Source organism: Malus domestica, chromosome 15, assembly GCF_042453785.1.
Source record: "Malus domestica chromosome 15, GDT2T_hap1".
NCBI lineage: Eukaryota > Viridiplantae > Streptophyta > Magnoliopsida > Rosales > Rosaceae > Malus > Malus domestica.
In genome coordinates, this window is record NC_091675.1 from 45,724,160 (window position 1) to 45,748,692 (window position 24,533).

General features: G+C 37.2%; 3 protein-coding genes, 1 long non-coding RNA gene and 1 pseudogene across 6 annotated transcripts; 3 read left to right on the top strand and 2 right to left on the bottom strand.

Moving 5' to 3' along the window:
- The first annotated feature begins 3,016 nt into the window (after positions 1–3,016).
- LOC103426284 (probable mitochondrial adenine nucleotide transporter BTL2) lies at positions 3,017–7,427 on the top strand. The gene is made up of 4 exons (XM_070813513.1): positions 3,017–3,710; positions 4,197–4,500; positions 5,914–6,381; positions 6,904–7,427. Exons 1-4 carry the CDS (start codon positions 3,142–3,144, stop codon positions 6,970–6,972), a joined length of 1,410 nt encoding a protein of 469 aa, XP_070669614.1. The 5' UTR covers positions 3,017–3,141; the 3' UTR covers positions 6,973–7,427.
- On the top strand, positions 7,244–8,192 carry LOC139192123 (uncharacterized). The gene is made up of 3 exons (XM_070813514.1): positions 7,244–7,357; positions 7,581–7,925; positions 8,052–8,192. The coding sequence occupies exons 1-3, from the start codon at positions 7,341–7,343 to the stop codon at positions 8,059–8,061; spliced, it is 372 nt and encodes a 123-aa protein (XP_070669615.1). The 5' UTR covers positions 7,244–7,340; the 3' UTR covers positions 8,062–8,192.
- Positions 8,151–11,661, top strand: LOC103426282 (uncharacterized; annotated as a pseudogene).
- Positions 11,662–11,725: 64 nt separating this feature from the next.
- On the bottom strand, positions 11,726–12,780 carry LOC103426281 (multifunctional methyltransferase subunit TRM112 homolog A-like). Of its 3 annotated transcripts, none has more exons than XM_070813515.1 (2): positions 12,609–12,780; positions 11,726–12,215 (listed from the first exon to the last, which is right to left on the bottom strand). In XM_070813515.1, the coding sequence occupies exon 2, from the start codon at positions 12,196–12,198 to the stop codon at positions 11,830–11,832; it is 369 nt and encodes a 122-aa protein (XP_070669616.1). In that variant the 5' UTR covers positions 12,199–12,215; positions 12,609–12,780; the 3' UTR covers positions 11,726–11,829. The 3 variants fall into 3 exon arrangements, with proteins under 3 accessions (XP_070669616.1, XP_008362594.2, XP_017185305.2); XM_008364372.4 differs by having other exon boundaries at positions 11,726–12,210; positions 12,609–12,741; XM_017329816.3 differs by having other exon boundaries at positions 11,726–12,246; positions 12,609–12,733.
- Positions 12,781–15,084: 2,304 nt separating this feature from the next.
- LOC103426280 (uncharacterized) lies at positions 15,085–17,251 on the bottom strand. The gene is made up of 2 exons (XR_011575960.1): positions 16,679–17,251; positions 15,085–15,295 (listed from the first exon to the last, which is right to left on the bottom strand). It is a non-coding gene; the product is annotated as an uncharacterized lncRNA (long non-coding RNA).
- Positions 17,252–24,533: the final 7,282 nt, after the last annotated feature.

Here is a 24,533-nt window from a genome sequence, read left to right on the forward strand (position 1 = left end):
TCATGATCGCAACATCTATGCCTCGATGACGGTTATGTTGTCGTTTGAATTTTTAGGATAGGGTATGTAGATATTAATTTCAATGTTCTAAAAAATGGCCTATGCGCTAGGTGGTGGTGACCCGATGCGTTTTCTTGCAAATTGGTTGGAAAAATCGGCTGGGCTCTAGGCGACCCTAGGTGGTGCTAGGCGGCTAGGCTGTTTTTTTTTTTTTTTTGAAATTAAAAAATAAAAAAAATCCTATCTACATTACTACATTTCCTTATTTTCCTCCTATTTTGCATTTTATGTGGTTTTAAATTGTGAACTAATTGTACATGTGTCATTGACACACCCCGACCCGAATCAGGGCATGCTGGCCGTCATATGAGGGTGACGTAACCATGTGCACAGTGCAGAAGCAATAATAATAATAGAGAATACGAATAAATGAAAACCAACTCATAAGAATACTAGTTAAGACAAGTGCTAGAATATGTGTGAATACACAATTAGAGCGTAAGTGGCCTAAGTTCAGTCCAGAAAACAAGTACTAATTAAACGACACCCAAAGATGCCCTACATTTATGGTAGTCTGTCTGAACCTCCAATCAATCCTCGTGAGCCACCAACGAACAAGCTTATCTAAAATTTAAAGGGGCACAAAACAAAAAGTGTAAGTGGGAAAAAACAAAGCTTTTCAAAACCATTTTATTTATCAAATGCTCTAACCTATCGTCGTAAAACATGTATAATTTTCCCAGAAATGGAATATATATATATATTTCAATTCATGCTTCACATATCCATATTCATAAGTATGCCATGCCAACAATATAAAACAGAATAAGTAACTCAGGTGAAAATATATTCATGGAAAATAACATATTAGTTGGAACTCCTGCAGAGGTTTGTACGGCTGAATTCATAGCTCATTAGTCAATTTAGCCGGAGTCACTGCAAGTGACCTATACGACACTACACTGCACACGAGTCTGAACCACTGTAAAGGTCCGTACGACAAGATTGAGTGTAATATAGTTATGCTCAATGCTACGCTCTCATGATAGCTGTGCGGTAAATCGCTAGTCACCTATGAGTCGGAACCACCTATAATGGTCTGTACGACAAGACTGTGCACTTAAATTGGATCCAATGTGAGCATATGGTGTGGGAGGTGACATAACTCACATAGTACTTACCTGAGCATCCACAACACCAATTCATATTATGCATCATATACTAATTCATATGCTGAATATAAATTTATATGCATGACATTTCAAAGCATACTTTCATTTAAACACATTTTCTGGGAAAATATCAAGTATATAAATATATATTGAAAACCAAAAGCCCACTCACTGGTATGTCGAAAGGTCGTAACCCCCGAGTCGCCCTTGACTGCGCTCATCCTCGGGATAGGTCTCACCTATATACGAAATAACTGAATAAACGTTATTTAAAGCACATAGACAAAACTAGTTAATAACTTCTCATACATTGCTCAAATGAGATGATTGAATATACCAACGTGATCTACACAACCTCACGAACATTCTTATATTTTTAGAAAAATTTTCCGACCACCTACGCACCGATGGAGGCACGGCCCTACGCGCCCTCATGCGCGACCAAACCTTAACTAAGGCATAACGGCCGTTAGGAATATTCCATTAAAATCAACTAACGCCGTTATTCGCCGTTAGGAATATTCCATCAAAATCGACTGAATATTCCATCGTTCCCTACCTTCGAACTCCGGCGACCATCGCCGTCGCTGGAAACTGGAAAAATATATAAAACCTCATATCTCTTTCATTTTTGCACCAAATTCCACGAAATCTTCACCACAATGAAGCTTACAACATAAGGAACAAAACCTTACCAATTTTGGGACATGAAATCCTCGAGAATTCGCCGGAGATCCTTCGATAATCCGGCTAAACTTTGAACTCGTCGATCTCCACTTCCCGATGGCCAATTCTCTTGGTTTTTCTTCTCCGAGCTTCGTAAGGATGATCCAAAGCTCCCTAAGTCCTTAAAAATTCCTAAAAACCTCATATTTATGAGTGCATGAACAGTTCATGAATTCGGCAGTTGTGGTTTCTCGAGAACACGAAGGTTTCTCGATCTAAAAAGGGTATGGATGAACTCAAAATCTTACAAGGAGTTCGAATATTACCTGGTTGACGTCGATCCGTGCACGAAGTGTGAGTTTGGTGTTCGTCTGTACGTTTTGTACGGAAATGGTAGGAAGGCCTAGAAGATGAGAGAAAGAGAGAGAGAGAGATTGCACAGGGTGTTGTTGTGTGTGTGGTCCTCACTTGGTCACCAACCAAAACCAACAAAAGTAAACTTAGTCCTAATTGGGTCCAAAGAATTACGACTTAATATAATTGACCCATTTCACACACTCACAATCCAACGCTCAAAGGCGAAATCGACATTTCACGCCATCGATAAAAATAATTCGGAACGGGCTATCACAGTCATCCTACAATAATCCTCACTATAATTATGTGGCATATATGCTTAATGTGTTTTTAAATTTTGGACTTGTTGGATACTCTTTTTACATTTTATCATTTTTTTATTATCTTATTCATGAAATTCATACTAGTATAATTTTTTGTAAATGTTAATATACACTTATTTATAAGATATACATAAAATTTACCTAAATCCACCTAGGCGCTCGTCTAGACCCCGCCTAGGCACTAGGCGCTAGCCTGTTGCCAAACTAATTCAATATGACAATGTGGTGGTATATATACATATACTTTAGTGACAATGTGGTGGTATGTATACATATACTAATTCAATATGACAATTTTTATTTAATTATTATTGAAGTAAAAAAATATTTTTTTAACTGGTAGCAGGTCAGGTACACGTTAACGACACCATTTATTAAAATATCGAATATGTCACAAACACAACACAATCAATAGGTCTTATAATGGTAAACCGTACGACAATATTTGTCTTAATTTATTCAGAACATAGACATAGGCGCCAGATAGACAAAAAACAAAAAGATAAAAAAATAAAAAAACTGACTAAACAAGAAAAACCGACTTGGCTGTGTGTGGAGTGAGAGGGCATAGCCATAGGCCATTGGACTGATAGGACATAGGAGGGAACTGAATTTTACTATGCATGTTTGGCGATGGAAGCAAAGCTGCTGCCATCGAATCCGCCATTGTTTTCCCCAACCCTTCTTCCCATTCCCATTTCCATCGCATTCCCCCCTCGTACTCTCCAATCCCACAATCCCATTCCCACCGCACTCTGACTCTACCACCATCCACACCCTCCAAATCCAATTCCATTCCCGCGCCTAACCAAATGGACGACCCAAATCCCACCCTTTTCATCACCGGCGGCCTCTTCTTGGAACCCACGATTCCCAATTCCCTGCTCAATTCCGTTGTGTCGTTTAAGAATAACTCTCCGTCTTCGGCTGTCGTTTCCGGGGCGGGTTCGTCGTACTGGTGTAGGCTGAGGGCGGTGGCCGGCGGTGGGTTCTTGTCCGTGAGCTTGAATAGCGATGGGGTTGTTCGGGAGTCTAAAGGGTGTTTGGTGCAGAATGGAGATGAAAGTTCGGAGGAGACAGCGGCGGCGGTGGTTACAGAGAGGAAGAGAAAGAAAGTTGGGGTTAGGAGTGGTAGGGCCATGAATACCACCAAGCATTTGTGGTCTGGTGCTATAGCCGCCATGGTTTCCAGGTCTGTGTCTTTTTTGCCTTTTTTCATATTTTTCATTCCAATTTTTTTTGGGGTAATTTGTGTAAATTGCATTTGAGATGGATATTCACACACCTTTTATCTCTCACACGCCCTGTTTATTTTTGTTCGTTGATATTCTTGAATTCATTCAATTCGACGGCCAAAAATTGAGAGCGTGAGAAGTAAAAATAGAGGTGTGAATAGCACCACCCTTGATAATATATATTGTTTAGAAGAATTATGGAATTGATTTTCCCACTAATATTATTTCAGTTGATTGTATAAATTTGTTGATTTAAGTAAGTTGATTTCCTATTACTTTATTTAGAATGGGAATTTTATGATTAGATGAATTGAACGAAACACGTAAATCGAAATTCAGAGAATTATGTTTCATTTACAATGTGGTTTTAGAGATCATCATATCGAACTCTAGAGTTTCTTTTTCGTTCTTTATATGTTGCTGACTGAAGCTTATTGTATCAGAACTTTTGTTGCACCTCTTGAGAGACTAAAGCTGGAGTATATAGTGCGCGGCGAACAGAGGCATCTATTTGAGCTCGTTAAGACAATTGCGGCTAATCAGGGGTTGAGGGGCTTTTGGAAGGGGAACCTAGTCAATATTCTTCGTACAGCTCCATTTAAAGCAATCAATTTCTATGCTTATGATACTTACAGAAAACAATTGCTCCGCTTCTCCGGAAATAAGGAGACCACAAATTTTGAGAGGTTCGTTGCTGGTGCTGCAGCTGGAATTACTGCTGCCACACTCTGCTTACCTCTTGACACGGTAAGTGAGTTTAGAATTCGTCCGTTTGGTCAATCACTAGCTGAAATGGGGTCGTTCTTCCAGGTAGAAATGGATATTCAAGTAAATGTTTAATTCCCTAATGTGGTGACACAGCTAAATGATATAATTTCTCCTTTTCCCTTCCATAACCTAGGCTAGTGTAAAGTACCTGTAATTGGGAGTGTTTAAAGAGGGCATGCTGTTTAACTTGGAATACCTTTGGGCAGAGAGATAGATTATAAGATCTTCTGAAATAACATATGATTTACTCGGAAAATGTTGGCCTTTTCCTCTTTTTGAATGCACTTTCTTAAAGCAGATTAGGATATTACTTGTTGGTGGTACATGAGATATATCCTTAGTATATGTAAGTAATTGTCATGTCGGTTCTAGAAATTGTTATAGTTCTGACTCCCTCTGGATCTTGCTCTTTGATGTATCTATCAATAGACTAAAACTTAGTAAAATAGAGAACTCGAAACATAAGATTTATACTGGTCCGGCATGACTTTTGCCTACGTCCAGTTGTGATTTCCCTGGGCAGAGAAATCACGGCTTCTTTGAATAATAATAGAGTTACAGTACTTTTGCAAAACCCTTGAACTAATCACCCGTAAACTCTCTCGGCTTTCTGTTCCAGTTATCTTCTAGGATTCCCAATCTAATTGTACAAGGAAACTTTGATTCTTTCCTAGTCCTTTAGGAAAAGAATCGGTGCGCCTTTATTTTCCCTAGTACAATCCTAAACAAAATAAGACACTAACTTTGACGAGCCAAAATCCTAACAGAAATTACCTGTAGCATTGTATTATAGCAATAATTGAATCTAAAATCACTTTTCTAAATTCTTCTATATAGCCTTAATTCCGCTTGAATATAAAATTGGGCATTGTGGATCTTGGAAAAGTATTTGATATGTCAAATGCCCAGAAGAAAACTCATAAAAGTTCCGTAATTCAGATGATGTGTTGAATCCCTTCCTTGCTGAATGTTGTATTGTATGCACACTCTACACAACTTGTGCCACTGTGATATTTCCTGTGGTCATGCATAAATTGTTTGATATTTTTGGGTATGATGTTGCATAGATAAAGGATTTCTTTCGCATGTTGAAAATGAGGTCTTCCTTTTGCAGCTTAGTCTGTTTTTAAGGAAAAAAAAATCATGGTTTGCCCTTCTAATTGAAGAAATACAAAGATTTCCTACCTGTAAGCCAAGCACTTTGCAGATCAAAATGGCATTGATTTTACCTTCTGAACTTCTGTGGCAGATCTAACTCCTAGGTTATGCCTGATGAAAATACGTAAAGTAAAAGAGAGTTTATGATGCTATTGATTGTACCCTACTATGTACTATCACACACAAATACTAACCCTAATGACCTATATCTAACTTAATTGTTGTGTGTTTCAGATTCGGACTCAGTTGGTGGCTCCTGGTGGGGAAGCCTTGGGTGGTGTGATTGGTGCTTTTCGCCACATGATCCAAACTGAAGGGTTCTTTTCGCTTTATAAGGGCTTAGTACCCTCCATTGCAAGCATGGCACCTGCAGGTGCAGTTTTCTATGGTGTCTATGATATATTAAAATCAACATACCTGCACTCCCATGATGGAAGGAAAAGAATTCACAAGATGAGCCAACAGGGGTGGGGTCGGAGTGCTTTGGACCAACTGGAGTTGGGACCGGTTCGGACTTTACTATATGGAGCTATTTCTGGTGCTTGTGCAGAAGCCGCCACATATCCATTTGAAGTGGTGAGGAGACAACTACAACTACAAGTCCAGGCAACTAAAATGAATGCCTTGGCAACTGGTATTAAAATAGTTGAACATGGAGGTGTCCCAGCTCTCTATGCAGGACTTATCCCCAGCTTGTTGCAGGTATGTCATTACAAGGATCACCATTTACTTAGCCATTTGTAGTATTTTATGGAAGTTAATATGGTCAATTTGACGCTTCTGGAATCATAAACATGGTCATAGCTTCTGCATATAAATTCGATCGATTTAGCCAATTGGTTGTCATATTCTCATTTAAATGTCTTGGTTTCAGCAGCTTTGAAATTTTGGTAAACAGTATGGATTCATAAGTTCTGCTATTTGATTTTATCCTTTTTGTTTTTATCATGTCTTTGCTCTTCCTATGGCATATGCTTTATAGGCTTTATGGGATGGTACGTGGCTCCCAAACTGAGTATTTCTTTCCAAATTTCGCCTTTCTGTGTTAGCCCCCAAGAAAAACAACATTCTTTTGTTGGCCATACTAAAATTTGATATGCTTGTTTGGACTCATTTATTCCATTTCCGTAATATTCTCCATTCATTTCCCGTGTAGCATTTCTCTCAAAATTCAAGCATTAAGGCTATGCATTTGTTCTCATCTTCAGTGTTTTGCATTCTCAGGTACTTCCTTCGGCCGCAATAAGTTACTTTGTCTATGAGTTTATGAAGATTGTTCTCAAGGTAGAATGAAGAGATAGAATGAGTACATCTGAAGGTATACAATTGGAGGTTTCACGGGGAACTCAGTGAGGAGCAGCAGCTATATACTCAGAATCCCACAAGATTCTTGTATTGTGACAGCAAGGAAAATACTCAAATCTGAATCTTCTCTCAATTCATGCTAACTCATTTGCAAATCTAACTCTTTGGTCACTGCCGAAATTTGAGTTTCATTCCCAAGAAACAAGTTCATACAGATCGTGTCCGCTTTTCGCCCGTGCAGCGCGTGCCTACTAATGGGAGGTGGTCTGCTGTTTGCTGCCCTCATTTACTTGCCCACTGTAGTTTGTACTGAATAAAGAAATTGTGGCACACTGTACAAAATTTACTATTCCCAAATGCTCTGCAGCTGCAGGTGCGTGCTTATACTCTATATCTATATTTTTTGGTTATACAGATGATGAATTTATTATAATTCTAACTCATTACCGTCGTCAGCCTTAATCCCCTCGTCTTAAGCATATAAATACCGAAAATTGTAATAAAAGAAAAGAGTAGAAAAATGACGTCATTATTCCAAAGTTCAAACCACCTAGCCCTGTCGATAATCGCAAAGCCCTCCTTTCTCCTTCGAGTAGCAGTCCCATCTGCTCCGAATCGTCTTCGCAACCCCATTCCTGCATTCAAAAGATGCCGCCGGACGGCGACCTCTGCACGTGCTTCGCCTGCGAAAATGGTGGCGCCAACGGCGGGCACCACATATCCCCTGATCCGAACTGTGAGCATTGCAGGGAGTTCGATCCCTCACCCTCGTCGCTTTACTATTCTTCCTCGCTCGGATACGTTTCTGCGCCGCTGAGCGACTCGGAGAAGCTGCGGCGAGTCGTGACTGCTTCGATTAAGGGCTTCACCATCGGCGCCGGCCTCGCCATTTTCTCCATCCTAGCTCGGCTGAGACGACGGAAGCTCTTAGCATCTCTCAGGTGACAACCTCACCTAGCTTTGAATTTTCAGTAATTTAAATTTAACAGTGTAATTTGTTTAATTATGGTAATTAAGTAAAACTATGATCATTTACAAATAATGAAGCAATTGTTACTGCTCTGAAGGAGACGTTGAGATATGGTTTATTTCTTGGAACTTTTGCTGGCACATTTATTTCGGTGGACGAGATTATTTGTTCGTTGGCCGGTCACCTTAGGCAACTTCCTTGTTCTTCCATGATTCAAGTTCTTATTTTCGGTTTTAGATTCAATCTGTTTGCTGTGATTTACTTGATGTGTTTGGTTGTTACTCGTTACTCTAGTTCGGGACAGCCAAATGGAGGGCTCTGGTGGCAGGCGCTATAGCAGGGCCATCTATGCTTCTTACCTGACTGAACATGCAGCATACGAGCTTGGCTATTTACATTCTTATGCGCACTGCTGTGTTAGCTTTTCAGTTTGGGATTAAAAGCAAACGGTTTGGTGGCATTTGTAAACCTCTCACTTGGGCTCATGGTGACATTTTCCTTATGTGTCTCTCTTCTTGGCAAATTTTGTACGTACCCTTTACTGCAAGACGCTGTTTTTTTTTTGTTTTTTTTTTTTTTACTGCAAAATATTGTTAGCGAAGTCTTGAATGTTTTGACATGGATTATTTTCCCTCATTTTCGTGTTAAGGATTGTCTGGATGATGGAAATGCACTTCCATGTATAACTTTATGTGGAAATAAATAAAACTGACATGACTTTTGGATCTGTTTGTAAGTTCATCCCGTTGGTCTTCTAAGCAGATTTTACTACTAAGTCACAATATTTGATGGAAAATCTTGAAAAGTTATTTGTTTCTGAAGTTACAGTTTCCTTAACCCGCTATGACCGTGACCGTTCCACCAAATCAACTAAAACTTGAGGGATATTGTAGTTGGCTTATTTTATTTTTTTTGTTAAACGATAGATTTTGTTAGATTAGATGTTAGATTAGTTGACTTATTTAAGTTTATGTCTCTTCGTTTTTGTGTGGTGTCCTTAACAAACTTAGAAATGTCTTTTTCAGAGTTTTATAGACCATTAAACTCGTGAAAGTTTTCTGATTATCATTACTTTAGACTGCACTACAGCTAAAAGGAGGAAAAATTCATTTCTCAGGTCTGCTTACATATTGAAGCAGGAAAGTTTACCTCCATCATACAAATCCTTTCTCAATAAACACGGAGGAAAGGATACAGTAATATTGTAAGGTGTCAAAGAGATTGCAAGTGGCATACCTTTTACTAATTGGGAAACATTGCAAATCGATTGGAACAAATATTAAACTCGATCCAGGCATGGAAGTTCCTTGCTTGGTATGCATCCTTCAATAATCATATTACTTTCTTTTCCTACCATGTGAAAACAATTTGAGTTTTTTTGTCATTCTTATCAAACTTCTTTAGTTGATGCATCAACAGCTTTTATGTCTTAAGCTTTCACAATTCACGCAGATTGTACACAGAGATCAGTCATGTAGTGGACATATTTTTTCTTTCCTTATTCAAGCCTATAAGAGAGCATTGCCAGTTTATCTTCCAGTGTACCTGATTCCTGCCCTTATAGTTCATCGGCAAGATCTCTTGAAAAGGTGATTCATCATATGATTTACTTTCTTGATTATCTTATTTTCTATACTGGTGATGCTTTACGAAGATGTGATCAAGTGCTATCATCTTCTGGTTGAAATTTCCAAGAAAACAGAATTGATTTGACTGGGAAGAAGTTTTGAGATTTACATTTGTGGCTTTCGGATTCACCACAAGTCATTTTGTTGGTAAGCTTAGATAGCAGCCTATGCATTACTAATTTAGGAACTGTCTTATTGTTAATCAATATACGACAGGTTTTGTGTAGCACGTATTTGACTGGAATAGGAATTTAAATCACTAGTAAATTTCTGGCGTGATTATGTATTACAAAGTGGAGCAACAGAAACATGTTGATCTATGATTGTTTATTCCCTTCTTATTTCTGTTGAAGAACTCCTAATTTTGTCTTGTTTTTACTCTGCTGTCTTCTTAGTGGTTGGCATTGCTGAGTACTGAGACTCTATCACCATCACCATTCTTTCCTATGATACTAAATTTCGTGTGTACGTATATGCATATTGGATTCCTATAATCTTGTCATGATTAAGCTACTTACAAAATATACAAATTGGATATGTGCGTTTGCGTTAGTGTAATCTTGGTTTTTGTTTATGCTCCCTATGTGTTTATATATGCAGGCATTACTCTGTACTACTAAAGGGCCTTCTTGGTACTGCAAGATCAAGCTTGTTTCTTTCTGTATATTGCTCATCTGCATGGTTAGCAGCTATTTTCTTCTATCTTACATTCTGATGGTACCATTTACATGAATACTGCTATTAGGAAAGATGTAGATGAGAACCCGGGAAGTGTCTTGATTCGGTTATTAAAACTGTCCTCCCTTTTATAACCTTGTGATAAGTGTTCAACTTTATTTCTCCTTTGAAAATTTATTTCCATGGGGCATGAAGACCAGACGTAGGGACTGATGGAACTGGAACTGAAACACGGTACAAATTCTTTTAGAGAACATAGGAAGCCAATGGACATAGGATATAAAAGGGACCCAAGACCAGGCCACAGACTTACTTGAAACATAGTTGCCAAGGTGGCAATATCCCAAAACAATCGTGCAACGCCATGTGGGAAACTTAAAACATGCGGCGTCATGTTAGAGATTGATTATAATTTATACCAGATGGGATGTAATGGATCCTCAAGAACTTGGAGACTAGATTAATAAGACCGGTTTGTTCATGTTTCCTTTAATCTTCTCTGGGATAATAGTCCCCTGAACCATCGGCTACAGGACAGATTAGAGAATCTGATATTTCAAGGCATAAATAGGTTGCCATAATTTAGTGATGTTGGACAATTTACTGAAATAGAATTCGCTAATAGTCTGGGTTCACTTCCTCAAGGAAACCTGGAGGAGGGCAGTTGGTTTTTTTTCTTATCTTCTAAGTTGTTTTTACCCTGAAATCCCTCAACCCGCTTCACGAACATGGATTCGGTTCTTGTTATCAATTCAAAATGTTGAACCAATGTAGTTTAACCGCATTGTTACTTGTTATCCCTTCTAGTTTTGTTGAGAAAATTGATCTTACATTATTCAGAAAGCGCTTCTCTTGTTGTTCTTCAGGGCATGGACATGCTTTCTGTTTAGGATTTTCAGGAGGTGTAACATACCAATGGTTGCAATGGGGACGGTATGAACTTTCTTCAACTCTTTTAATTCAGTTCCAAGATAAATTTAATATCTTTGCTCAACGAGTCTCAATCGTATTGGGCAGTTCCCGACTGGTCTAGCCATGGCCATTGAGAAGAAAAGCAGACGAATTGAGATTTCACTCTATTGTTCTGCACAAGAGAGGGAAGTGTTCAGATCGAAATACTTGAATGTTCCCGATTGGGTTTTCGGCGTCCCACCTCCATCATGTGAAACCCCTCGCTGCAAAAATAGTAAGGGAGATTTCCTTTCGTGCCATAACTCTCACATTTTGTTACTAAAGTTGAAGGGAATTAATATACTTTTAGCGATTTTGACACTGTTGCGTCTCATTCCGCACGAATACAAGCAATATTTTTTTTAATCTGATCTAAATTGCTGGGAGGGAGATTTAAACTCGAGTGCATGTACTCTCTATAGTCAATGCTAGTTCTACGTGATTCTTCGACTACTGTATTCAACGATCCTCAACGGTACGAATTAATGGTAAGACCAAACGAAAACATAAAAACTAAACAAAACCAAGGCATACCAATTCATAATGCCAAAATCTGCAGTACAAATACCCTAAGTACAAGATGAACAAGAGCAAGTACGATCCACCATATGACCCGAATCACACTTCGTCTTCATGAAGCAGCATATTGGGTATTCCCTTACTAACCGGAAAGCGGCGACCGGTCTCAGGGCAAATAAGCGCACCCTCCTCGAGATGAAGCTCCAAAAGGGCATGGTGGAACTTGTGAAGAAAATCTTCAGAATAAAGCGTAGAAGGCTCAACCTCCTCAGGGAGCTCAACATAGCCCATACTACGAGCGGCATTGACAAGGGCCTTCCACTCGATCTTAGGGAACATGTTCCTGAGGAATTCAGGGTTGAAATCGACCGGCTTTTCAACCACCTTCTCTATTTCAATGCGCAGAGGGAAGCCGTTGGTCACGCCCTTGATGTTCGACGACAGCATGTTGTGGGTTAGCAGCCTCATCTTTCTTACTATCTAGCCTAAAATGCACGGTCAGTTCGTTTCGAGGACCTCAAGTCATAAATTAATACCAATCAGACACAAAAATGTTTCGTGTTTTCGCAATTAGATTCGGCAATGTGCCGTGTGTTTTTGCTTGTTCTTGATGTGGAAAAATGTACTAACTCAAACATTGGCTAAAAACATCTAAAGAGGAGGCTAAGGAGACAAATGAACATCAAATTCACCAAAATTTAAAAGGTTTATCTTCCAAAGCTAATTAAACAATGCGGATTTAATCCAAACACAGAGCTACATACAGAGTGCATAAACAGGGCAGAATCGATTCTCCTAAAAGCACCTAACTTTTATATGCTTCTGATTCTCCGAAAAGTACAAAGGAGAAAATGGGGGAAGTTGGGTAAGCAAAATACCTGTGATTCTCCGAAGTGGGGTCTGCAATTTCTGGACGCCGGGAATTGAGAGAGAGAAGGGGAGAGAGAGTGCAGAGAGTCGGAGAGAGAGGTGAGCGCTTACGACTGTGGAAGGAGAAAACAATTAGGGTTTATTTCCTGGTAGAGTTACCTAAATAACCTTGCCTTATTTTTTCTAGGAGTTTCTTGGCTTCTAGGAATTAAATTTTTTTAGGGAAAATTTCAAATAGGTCTAATTTTATAGGCCTACTTTTGAAATAGGTTCAATTTTTAATGATTTTTTATTTTTGAAATAAGTCCAATTTTTAGTTACTTTGGACCCATATCAAAAAATTCCTCCTAAAACATGTATTTTTGAGGTTGAATTCATTTTAGACAAAATTGTTTACACGCCTTTTAGCTTAGTTACTTAAAAGTATTTTTCTTTGCATTTAAGTTCCTAAGTTTGATTATTCCTCTTCTAATATTGCTTCTTAAAATTTGAAATTATATTAGAATTTGTTTAGGGTTTTTTTTTATTAACACCCCACATGTTGTTAAATACACCTCACTAAAAAATGTAATACTAAACAACTTGTAACTCTAATATGAAATGACTATTCGAGCCCTCATAGTAGCTCTTACTCTTCATTGTAAAACAAAACTCTAAAAACACAAACAAGTTGATGAAAATATATCTTTTGATCAACGGAACAAAAAATCGAGTTTTGCTCCTCGTTCATTCGTTGGTTTTCACATTCGAGAAATTATTTAAATAATGGAATAAAAATTTGACTTTTTGCAAAGCCCTGCTCTAATTGGAACTAACATGACCTTATAAGAACAGTTCTTACCATTTGTCCATTAAGCTTCTTAGAATCCAACGTGATTGTTCAAGAAAATTTGACGGATGTTTATAAATCAAAAGACAAGATGGAGATTTTATACAACAATTTAATTCATCTTTCGTCTTTAAAATATGGATTATTCTTTTGTTTGAAAGAGATGAAGAGTTTGATGTGTGGTTAATTAGTCGATGATTGTGGGGCGTGTGAGATGTGAGGTGTGGGGTGTATGAGATGTGAGATGTGAGGTGTGAGGGTAATATTGGAAAATACGTGCGGTGTGTTAAGAAAAAGTTTAATTTAAAAAGAAAATGTGGAGTGAATTAAGTATGTGGGGGTGTAGTTAACAAAATGTAGGATGTTAATAAAACAACCCTTTATTTAAACTTTTACATTTTGTCTGTAGAGCTTTTTACTTGCACGTTGAAAAAAATGTTGAAAGTTTATGTTGGTTCTTGGTTATTCTTGTTGGAAAGCTGGAATACTCTTTATATATTGTTGTAGTTTCCCCTGAATTCCGTAGTACATCGCACATTTTAAATCAACCTGCAACTGGAATACTCTTGATGACCTCTGTGAATCTTCCGACTCGGGATGGTGAGCTGTTATGGTGAAGTCACCAGCTGATCAATTTAAAAAGAAAAAACCTATACTGCATGTGGATGCAAATTTCTTCTTTCTTGACAAAATTGCACCTACAAAACAATTAACACCTTTAGTTAAGGCCAAAAGTCTCACGCGCCCACGATGAATTGGGGGGGCTTTGGCCGAAGAACCTTCGATGCCAAAGTTAGAATTTAGAGAGAAAAATGTTTAGAGAGTTTTTGGAGTTTTGCAAGAGTGTAGACCTAGTCTTTCAAAGAAAAATGGAGTCCTATTTATAGAGCATGGCCAGCCCTCATTGGAAGAGAGAGTGGCCAGCCCTTGGATGTTTTTTGGGGTGTAATGGTGATTAATTTGGTGATTAATGGATTATTTAGGAATTAATCCATTAATTAACCAAATTAATTTAATTTATATGGAAGGTTTTGAAGGTTATGGAATGATTTCCTTGTAGAGGATATGGAGTAAAGATGAATAAGATAAATTTGAACTTGTTACCTATTTTGGGCACTCTTGACTCGGTTGATGGATGATTCTCCGCTGCTCGCATGTAGGAAACTCGGTGTGTCTCGAGGATAATTTTGTCCTCTTCACCTAAAAATCCACGTGTCGCCTCTTGATTATTTTTTGGCTCCACACTGCATTAGGAGATAAAGAATTAAAAAGTTTAAGTGCTTTTGTCAAATTTATAAGCTATTTGATATAGAACTAGCAGCTGGGTCTTCTGCTGTGGTAGCTGATGCCGAACCTTACACTTGAAAATTGATATCAAACTTTGACAAAATTGTTGATTATTAGTCTTTGATACCAACTTCGTGAGACTTTCCATCAAAACTAACCATGTGACAGGAACATAATTAAAATGGGTTTATGTGCATTTCCCGTGACACGCATATGAACACCTTTGAAGAACCAATGCTCCAATTTTTTCAATTTAAATACCAATTTTGTTAAACTTTAAATTCATGAACCAAGGTTACAATTTAGTCCTAGAACCAATATGTGGCCCATTGGTATAATACCGCATTTTGTGGGTTTGGAAGATGAAATTTAGTTTTGTAAACAACAAAATTAATTGATTTCTATTCACAACAAATTACAATTGTGCTTATAGTCACTTAAATACAATTAAATCAAATAAAAGTAGACCATTAATCTTGATTGGGTTGATATTAGCTTGATATGAACACCCACCACTTGTACAGAGCAAACCCATAAACTGTGGCATAAGCAGCCAATCTCAGAGGATACTTTCTAAATCTGCAAAAGGATAATGCTCTTACAAGTCAGAACTCAGGGACTGCCTTATAAACCACTAATCTTTCTCCGCAATCAGAAATTGTTATTCGCACTCCAAAAATCTAATTGTGCGCCCCAAACTTTCAATATTTAAAAAAAAAAGATACTCTTACAAAAAATACACAATTAGATTTTTAAAGTGCCATTGATAATTACCTTAATTAATTCACATTATCATTTTCTTGAAGGTCTATGAATTGATAACATATGAACCCATGAACAAGAAATCTAGTTCGATATATCTGAGTCATGCAAAAATTATGTACAAAGAGCCACTTAGTACGGTATAGTGATATTTCTCTTCATTTGTAAGTGAGAGATTGTAGATTCGATTCTTGCCAAAGACGAATTTGAACCACATTATTACTACCCATCGTGAGACTTAGCCCACTTCCTCACCGACTTAGTGTAGATAATAATAATATCGTTTGTTAAAAAAAAATGTACAAATACAGATACCATATTAATCAACCACGAGTCCCAAAAGTTTAAGCTGTCAAGAAATGAACTGAGAGTATAGCAACCATAGGGAAGCAACCTAAAAATTGCAAATATGCAAAACAACATGCTCACGAACCAAAAGAGTGAGTCATATTTATTTACTTTTTAATACAACGATATATTTATACTAAAGAGTAGGGTAATACATTGCCTTCAAACTCGTCATGCACGAGATTTGAACATAAAACATCTTCCGTGAAAGTAAAAAAAAATGTAACTAGACCGTAGTACTAAGTGATACAACAACTAGTCTTATTAAATACATACAACTCTAGTATATATAATGTTTGATGAGGTTTTTGTTTTGCAAATTAACGTTTAATAAGGTTAGATAACTAAAAGTTGTTTGTATTATAATTAAAAGATTTTCGACGTGAAAGTATACATTTCACTTTGGAGTGGGTCAAAACTATCGGTTAAAGAAGTACAATATAATACAATAAAAGTGAAAATTGGTTGAATTTAGGGTTGTAAACAAGCCGAGTCAAACTGAATATCACTCTACTTAAGCCTTGTTTGTTTAAATTTTTACGAGCTCAAGCAAGGTTTGGCTTAGTTCTTAGACAAGCCGAGCTCAAGCGAGCTTAAAATTTTCAAGCTTGGTATCACTTTTGAGCTTCCAATTCAGCCTAATGGACTGAAAAGTTCGGGTCAAATAATTTTTTATACAAGCAATATTTTTACCTACTTCAAATACAAGGCCTTGCATCAATCAATCAAATCATAGAACACAATATAGACATAGAATACAAATCCGTATGCATTAGTCAATTCGAGGAACTCCAAACATTATTAATTGGAAAACACCACCCCACAAAAACCCCATAATTCTAAACAACTAACCTTGTTATTAGTCCAGATCTTTGGGCAATTTCAGAGGCTCTTTCCTCGAACGAAACCGGAGAGGTCCACCGCGAGAAGTCGCGGTCAAAGTAACCCCAATCAGGCAAAAGCAGCCCAGCAATTCCCAGCACACCAACCACGTACGTTAACATCATCTTCTTCAAGGACTGAGTACATATTCCAACTACCACTATTACTACTGCTAACCAAACAAGTGAAGACCTGAAAACGGCATCGTTTGCCATGCAAGTACTTCAGAGACAGAGACCAGAGGAAAGATTAGTGAAAGCGACAGAGACGAAGGTGGAGACGATGGATGGGAGTAATAGGAAGGACTAGTGTGGGGGTGGGGATGGAGGAAATGGGCATGGTTGAGTGGTGGTAGCGGCCATGCCACAGCAAAGTTCTGAGGATTTGCTTCACAAAATTAAGGGTAGAGAAGTGGTTAGGAAATGCTTTCAATGCAAACCCAGCTGTGTTGTTATAAATGCATTTTATATTGTTACCTCTCTTTCTGGGCATGTATGCTTTTGCTTAGCTGTGAAATGCAGGGGGAACGCCGCGTAACCCCCAAGTTTTACACCTTTTTTGGGAATTTGATCTCTTCTTCTTCTTGTTTTTTTATTTTTTATAATGTGGGAATGGTTGTCACTTGGGCCATTTCCAACCTAAAACGAGTTCTTTGATCCTCTAAAATATTAATATTTTAATAAACAGTATATGATCATATTTGTCTTTATCTCCAACCGAGGACCAAGGGACTCGTTTTATTCTTGTCACAAAAACCGTCTCCAACCAAGGGCCAAACATAATTTATTATTTAAATAAAAAAACTATAACAACTTATATTTTAAAACTAAAAATTAAATGGTGTAGGAATGGTGAAAAATTTGTGAGGAATGGTGAATGAATGGTTTAGGTATTTATGGGAAAACTTGGCCTAGCATTCCTGTTGGATATAATTGACAGGAATATATTATATTGTTGTCGATTATATCCGATAGGAATACTCAAATTTTTGGCCTAGCCCGAGGCTGGCTGGCTGGCTGGCTCATTTGGGCCAGCCGATTGGCCCTTTGACTCTTTTTTGTCCAGTGGGGTCCACGAGCCCTTTGGCCTAACCCTCGGTTGGAGACGGTTTTCGGGCGTTTTTGGGCCCTCTAACCCTCTAGACCATTCGGTTGGAGATGGTCTTAATACTATAGTTTAGTGATGATTCTCTTTATCTATAAGTGAAATGTCCTCAGTTTGAATCTTGTAGATGGTGAATTCAATATTAATTTATTTCCCTGTTTATTGGTTTATGTCAAAGTGGGCATGGTCTTTTATTTTGGCCTAGACAAGTTCGGGTTGTCGGTTTTGTCATTTAAAAACTAAATCAGATAATTATGTGCCATTTATTAGTATAGTCTAGTGATATTCATCTTCACATTAAGTAGAAGATCTTGGTTCGATCGAATTTTGTGAATGACGAGTTCAAAACCAATTTATTATAGCTGATCTATCGTGCGATTTAGCCCAAATTTCCTACCTCTTGGTGTAAATACATCATTATGTAAATCAAATAAACCATTTTGTTTTTAATTTTTAATTTTTTTAAACTAAAAACTTGTTTGTAATAGTTTTCTGTTTCAAAAAAATAAAAACCAAAAAATATTTTTCTGAGTTTTAAAAATTGATTGATTTTGATTTTTAAAATAAAAAATAAAAATTAAGAGGTCATTTGATAACCATTTCGTTTTCCTTTCACTTTTATGAAAACCAAAATCTTATTTGGTAACTATTTTTAGTTTTCAATCTACAAAATGAAAACTCATGACCAAAATTTTAAAACTCAAAATAGTAGTTTTCAGTTTTTTGCTATAAAAAAAAAATTCAGTCTTCGAACTTTAAAAGGGTGAAAATAAAAGTTCAAAACGAAATAATTATTAAATGCCCCAATATATATTTATGAAGGGATCCTGTTCGGGCAAAGATTTCTCTGGAGAAGGATCCTCGGACCTCAGCACAGCTCCCCAAGGGATTAACACTTTGGATGTGTAGTCGGGCTCTTGCTTGTTGATGTGCTACAAGAAGAGGACAAAGTTAGTTCTGAAATGTGTCTTTGTGGGACCTTAGGTGTAGACCTTGAGGCTTGCAATCAAAACTATATAGGGTGCTTTGAAATTATAGGATGCTTTGAAATTAATATATATATATATATATATATATATATATATATATATCTTGCTGTATAATGGCATGGTTTGAAATTTCAAACAATTTGTGGTGCCATGGAACCTTACATTATTCGGGAATTCAGCCACCCCAAGCTCAAGCTTACTTCATTTTCCATCTCTCTATTTTTCTTTCTATATATATTCTCTCGCCTAGCTAACCAGCAAGCTCTAACCTCTTCAATAAAGGGGACTATTAGTTTCATATTACTCTTGTTTTGATTAACTAGTTACTTTCATTGAATTAATCTTGAACTGTAGATTAAAGCTAGTTTTTCGTATTGTCTACTGCCCGAGCTTTCCACGAAAGCGTGAGTGTTTTCTTCTTCCTATGTTTTTCGTATTAGTAATTTGATTACTTGGGAATGCTATATCCTATGTTTTACCTTGCAAGTGTTTTCTTCAACTACATTATTACAATCTATTTGATATTGATTTGTGTGCTTTGGCTCATACGTAAATGGGGTGCCTTGTAGTTGCAATTTCTTTTTCTTAGGAGTAAACATAATCAAATTGTCGATGCAATTTCTACCGTCTCTTACTTTGACGAAAATACACCTGCAAAACAATCAATACCTTTGATTAAAGACCTAAGCCTCACGCGCCCATGAGGTGGGAGGGGGTTTAGGCCAATGGATCTCTGATGCCTAAGTTTCTCTGAAAAGAGTATGTGTTTAGGGCTTTTAGGGGTAGCAAAAGCTTACTGAAATTTGGTAGAGGTGGAGGTATTTATAGGAGGAAGGGTTGGCCATGGTGTTAGGGTTTTACCATATACATGGCGACATCCTATTGGCCAAGGTATATGAGGAGAATATTCTCAAGATATTAAATATGAAATAATATTTTGAGATAATGGTGTAAATATCCCTAATTAATTGATTTAAATAGGGATTACTTACTTGAATGGAGTCAATCTTCAATTGGGAATGTATTGAATATAGGATTTGGTATTTAATTCTTATCTTTAATGCCTTAATTTTTTCTTGCCATGGGCAAGTGAGATGTGGGTAGTCGTATTCAGCTGCTTTGAGACCTTCAAGGGTGTTGAGCTGCTGGTGGGAGTATCTGAGAAGCCTGCTCATTCAATGAGGGCAATCTTGTATTTCTTGAGAAAATGTCCATGTGTCACCTCTAGAATTTTTGACATTATTTTAGGCTCCACAAATGCCCCCACACTTGTTGTGCTACATGTAGGAAAATGGCAGTAGGTGTAGAAGTCCCAAGCTGCATGGGTGTGTAGAGTTGTTTCCCAATTTGATGTGTCTCTTTCTTTGACTTGGAGATAGACTCTTCTAGGAAAAGGAAACCAATTGCCCCCAACACCTATTTAATTATGCCTTAAGTAGATGATTAAATAAATTTGGAGAACAATCTTCATTCCAACAATGAACACCTATTTCACTTGCCCTTGTGACCGAAAAATGAGGGTGGTTTGGATTATGTGATCTTTGCTCTATAAATACTACGGCTCTCTTAAAGCTTTGAATGGTTGTTATTACTTCTAATTCTCCATGGAGTGTTTATTTAAAGAGCGATTTGAGTTGCATGGTCATTTATACTCTACTTGTTATAAGCGATCTTATATATGGCCTAGTATTAAATCCATTGTCCATATCTTGTTTCAAAATTATCAGTGGGTGGTTGGGAATGGTTCTAATATTTCTCTTTGGGTTGATAAGTGCTTGTATACACCTATTGTGGAGGTCGTTGGTGCTTCTGAGCTTGCTTATTCTCTATCTCGCACTAAGGTCTCAAACATAATTCGTATGGGAAAATAGGTTATTCCTTCAATTTTTTCTTCTACTCTTCCAAAGTTGGCTAAAGAGATTTTAGAGATGCCTCTTCCAGTTGATGAGGAAAATGACGTGTTAATTTGAGAAGCTTTTACATATGGAGTTTTTTTCGTTTTCTAATGGCTATGAAATTGTTCGTCATCGGTTTCCTGTTAAGAGTTGGGCTTCCATTATTTGCGTCATTTCATTCCACCTCAACACTTTATTTTAGTTGTGAATTTGCACAACGTGTTTGGTTTTGGCTTGCTACTCAGTTTGGCACTATTCTTCCGCTTACGGGTTCCTTTTCGGATTTATAGCTTGCTTTTGTGTCAAAGCGGTTTTCTCCACAACTTAGAATGTATAGCTAGCATTAGGGTCTTTCTTATTAATGGCTAATTGGAAGATGCGTAACAAAGTGAAGTTTGAAAGTAAGCCTCAATCCTTTTCACACCTTTGTCGTTCTACTTTGGCTTAGATTAGGCAGGTTGGAGTTTTCACTTATGGTCATTTACGTGGTATTTTGGATAAGCAACTTTTCGCCTCTCTTGGAATCTTTGCTGAGTCATATAAAGCTTATTTAGCTCCTATTCTTTGGCATCCTCTTCCATTCCTTGGGTCAAAGTGAACATAGTTGGCCTTACTAAAGGTAACTCGGGTCCTATAGCTTGTGGTGGGGATTTCTAAGATTTTGTGGGTTATTTTCTTTATGGTTTCTCTTTGAGCTTTGGGCATACTTCTGATAGGATTAAAAGCACACCACAAAGTAGCACACAAAAATCCTATTGATTTTCCTTATTAACACTAAGATTTGTCAATTGTAGCATATGAAAATAAGGGTCTTTCTCACAGAAGATTGTTTTATCTAACTACTTAAAATGTCACAAAAACTGATTGCTGTCCCAACTGACCAGCCACCGAAAAATAATTATTAGACCAACTTACACTTATCTAAAGTCTACGAAATTTTATTTGAACACACTAGACACACAGAGCTACACTCACACAAATATTTAGGATTTTTGGAGTTGATTTGCTATTTAAATTAAATATAACAAAAACAGGACAGAAACAAAGTTTAAGTAGTTCACAAATTAAGAAAAACGAGTTAGGGGAATTGCTATCCACCACCAAATAATCATGCAAACATGTTATGTTTCATTCAAATTCCTTTTATTTCCGGATGAAGATGCTCAAGTTGGCTCAATGTTAGAACTCAACCTATTACTCTTTCTTATGTAGTATGTTAAGAGAATGGCGTTTTCAACTTAACTTAGTCCCTAGTAAGCAATCTAGAATGACGTGGTCATAGATTTAACAAGTATAAATCATTAAGAACGAAAAGAGTTTGAGTCATCACAAGACATCGTAAGTACTGGCGTTGTCTTACTTATCCTAGAAATTGGTTCACATGTTAATCACAATTAACAAATACTACTCTAGAACATATGTAGATCCTCATTCGACAAGGGCAGACACACACATATTCATAGCGTTAGAATCCTAGATATGCTTACTAAGTATGCATCCGTAGAAAACACATAAAGAATTCATCAATGAGACAAGTAGTGAATCAATTTTCATCAATTCATAAAAGTAATTCAAACAAAATGTCATAACAAACTTGCAATCATATTCGGGGCTTCAAAACAGCCCCTAACTACTAAAAATTTAGTTACACATTATTATCAAATAAAACCGAAAGAAAGACATGAGTTTGAGAAGATAAAACCGAGAGAAGAGAATGCCAAGATTTCCTCATTCCTTTCCTTCCTTTCCGCAAAGCTGCCTTGTCCTCTTTCTTTTCTATTTTTTTTCCTTTCTCTTCTTTTTCCCACCCTACACCTGCACTGTTTCCCCTTTTTAACTTGGTGCCCCATTTTCTTCTCCTTAGCTCACCCACTAACAGCCATTTAGTGATGGCAATAAGTGAGAGGAAATGGTAAAACAATTGTAACTCTTTGGGTAGCCTTTATGCCAATTACTCCCACTTAATCCTCATCTTTATTTTCATTTCCTCTGATATTTGAATAGGTATCAGCTGGCTTGTTCTTGGCTGCATCAATTTTTGCTGCTAGATTTATTGGGTTTATTGCTTTCATTGTAGTTACAAACTGCCCAGTCTCTTGTGAACCTTTCAGTGTTAAAACGGCCATAACTTTTTCTACAAAAATGATATTAACAATCTGCAAAATGCTCCAGAAAATAGACATCCGTAGATTTCCAGGTATATAAGTCTCATTCTCTAATTCATTTTGAGCGGTTCACAACTTGCTTCCAAAGTCAGCTGACCTGCACAGGCAGTTTTGACGAATTTGTTACTTAAAATCCAACTTGTGCTATTTTTCTTTTCTTTGCTTGACAAATCTTAGAAAACACAAAAACAAAGTAAATAGCTAAAAAAATATAAGGAACTAACTAAGAAAAGACAAGTGAATTTGATGTAAAGTACATATAAATATGGGCTTATCAACTTCTTTCAATTGGAGCTTCATGCTGTCATCCTTACTGTGGAGTTGGCTCATGTGCAGGGTTGGCAAAATTTATGGTTGAAGGTGACTCTTCTAGCATGATATCTTACTTTGTTTTAGGTTCCTTTTTTCCTCCTTGGTCTCTCTAGACGTTTGAAAAACTATATTTCCCAGTTGCAGCACAAGGTATTCCATTGCTCTCATACATTTCGAGAAAGGAATGCAATTGCTGACAAATTAGCCTATTTAGGGCTTCTAGTTCCTTTTCTCCTCCTTGGTCGCTCCAGATGTTTGAAAAACTATTTTCCCGATTGTAGCACACAGTATTCCATTGCTCTCATACATTTCGAGAAAGGAATGCAGTTGCTGACAAATCAGCCTATTTAGGGCTTCTTTTATCTTCACTTGTTTGGCATGTCACATCTCCCAAAGAGATTCTTCCTTTTCTGCATATAGATTTCTTGGGTGTGCCTGCCCACATGTTTATCTCCCCTTCTTAATATGTGATTTTCTTTTATACCGAATCTTTTTGGAGTTTCCTTTTTGTTTTGCAGCTTGTCTTGTAAGTTCTTACCATTAGGTTTTATTTAGAAGGGTTTTGGTCCTATGTCCCCCTTCTTTTTCTTGTATTTTCTTTTCCAAGAAGGGTAAGGTTTATGTCTCCGCCCTCGTTTTCTTGTATTTTCTTTTTCAAGAGGGTAAGGTGTATGTCCCCGCCCCTTCTTTTCGTGTATTTTTTCCTTGTTTTATGAGGGGTAAGGTTTATGTTCCCTGTGACTAAATGTAACTTTTTTCTTCTAAAAAATCTTTATAATTATATAGAAAAAAATATAAAAATTTAAACATTACAAAATATCTTCTTTTGAAATGCCGTAGGCATAAAATTGTCTTCCTCATCGTCGTCGCCTGTGGAAATTGAATCCAAATTAAATCTCGAATTTGAAAGAGACACCAAATCCATCTCTAGTTGGACACGACAGCGATGGTGGGAACTAAATTAACGGGCTTGGCAACATCAACAGCATAGTCTCTCCTGCTTACATTTTGATTTTCACTATTTGTTTTCTTCAATTTTCCTTTGAACCAACATTCACCAAAATAAGTTTTGCAGCCTTCTTTTGAACCTTTCTTGCCACCATTTTGTTTCATAACAATGACAAATCCATCACTAGACTTTGCATTCCCCTCTATCTCCTTCTTCCAGTATTTCTTTGCAACCATTAGCTTGTAAGCTATTCCTAGGTTGAATGCTAAGATTATTAAAAGCCTTTTCTGTAACTTCTCATTCTCTGCTCAAATTTCTTGACGTTGCTACTACTTGAGTAGGGTCTATTCCATCAATCTTCCTAGTCCCCTCAATCACAGACACGATATTATCATAGCTTGAAGTAAGACT

Excerpts from the sequence above, each read along its gene's own strand:
- LOC103426284 (XM_070813513.1), top strand. The coding sequence starts at position 3,142 with ATGTTTGGCGATGGAAGCAAAGCTGCTGCCATCGAATCCGCCATTGTT. Across the intron at positions 3,711-4,196 it reads ATAGCCGCCATGGTTTCCAG|AACTTTTGTTGCACCTCTTG; the intron begins GTCTGTGTCTTT and ends TTATTGTATCAG. Across the intron at positions 4,501-5,913 it reads TCTGCTTACCTCTTGACACG|ATTCGGACTCAGTTGGTGGC; the intron begins GTAAGTGAGTTT and ends TGTGTGTTTCAG.
- LOC103426281 (XM_070813515.1), bottom strand. The coding sequence starts at position 12,198 with ATGAGGCTGCTAACCCACAACATGCTGTCGTCGAACATCAAGGGCGTG.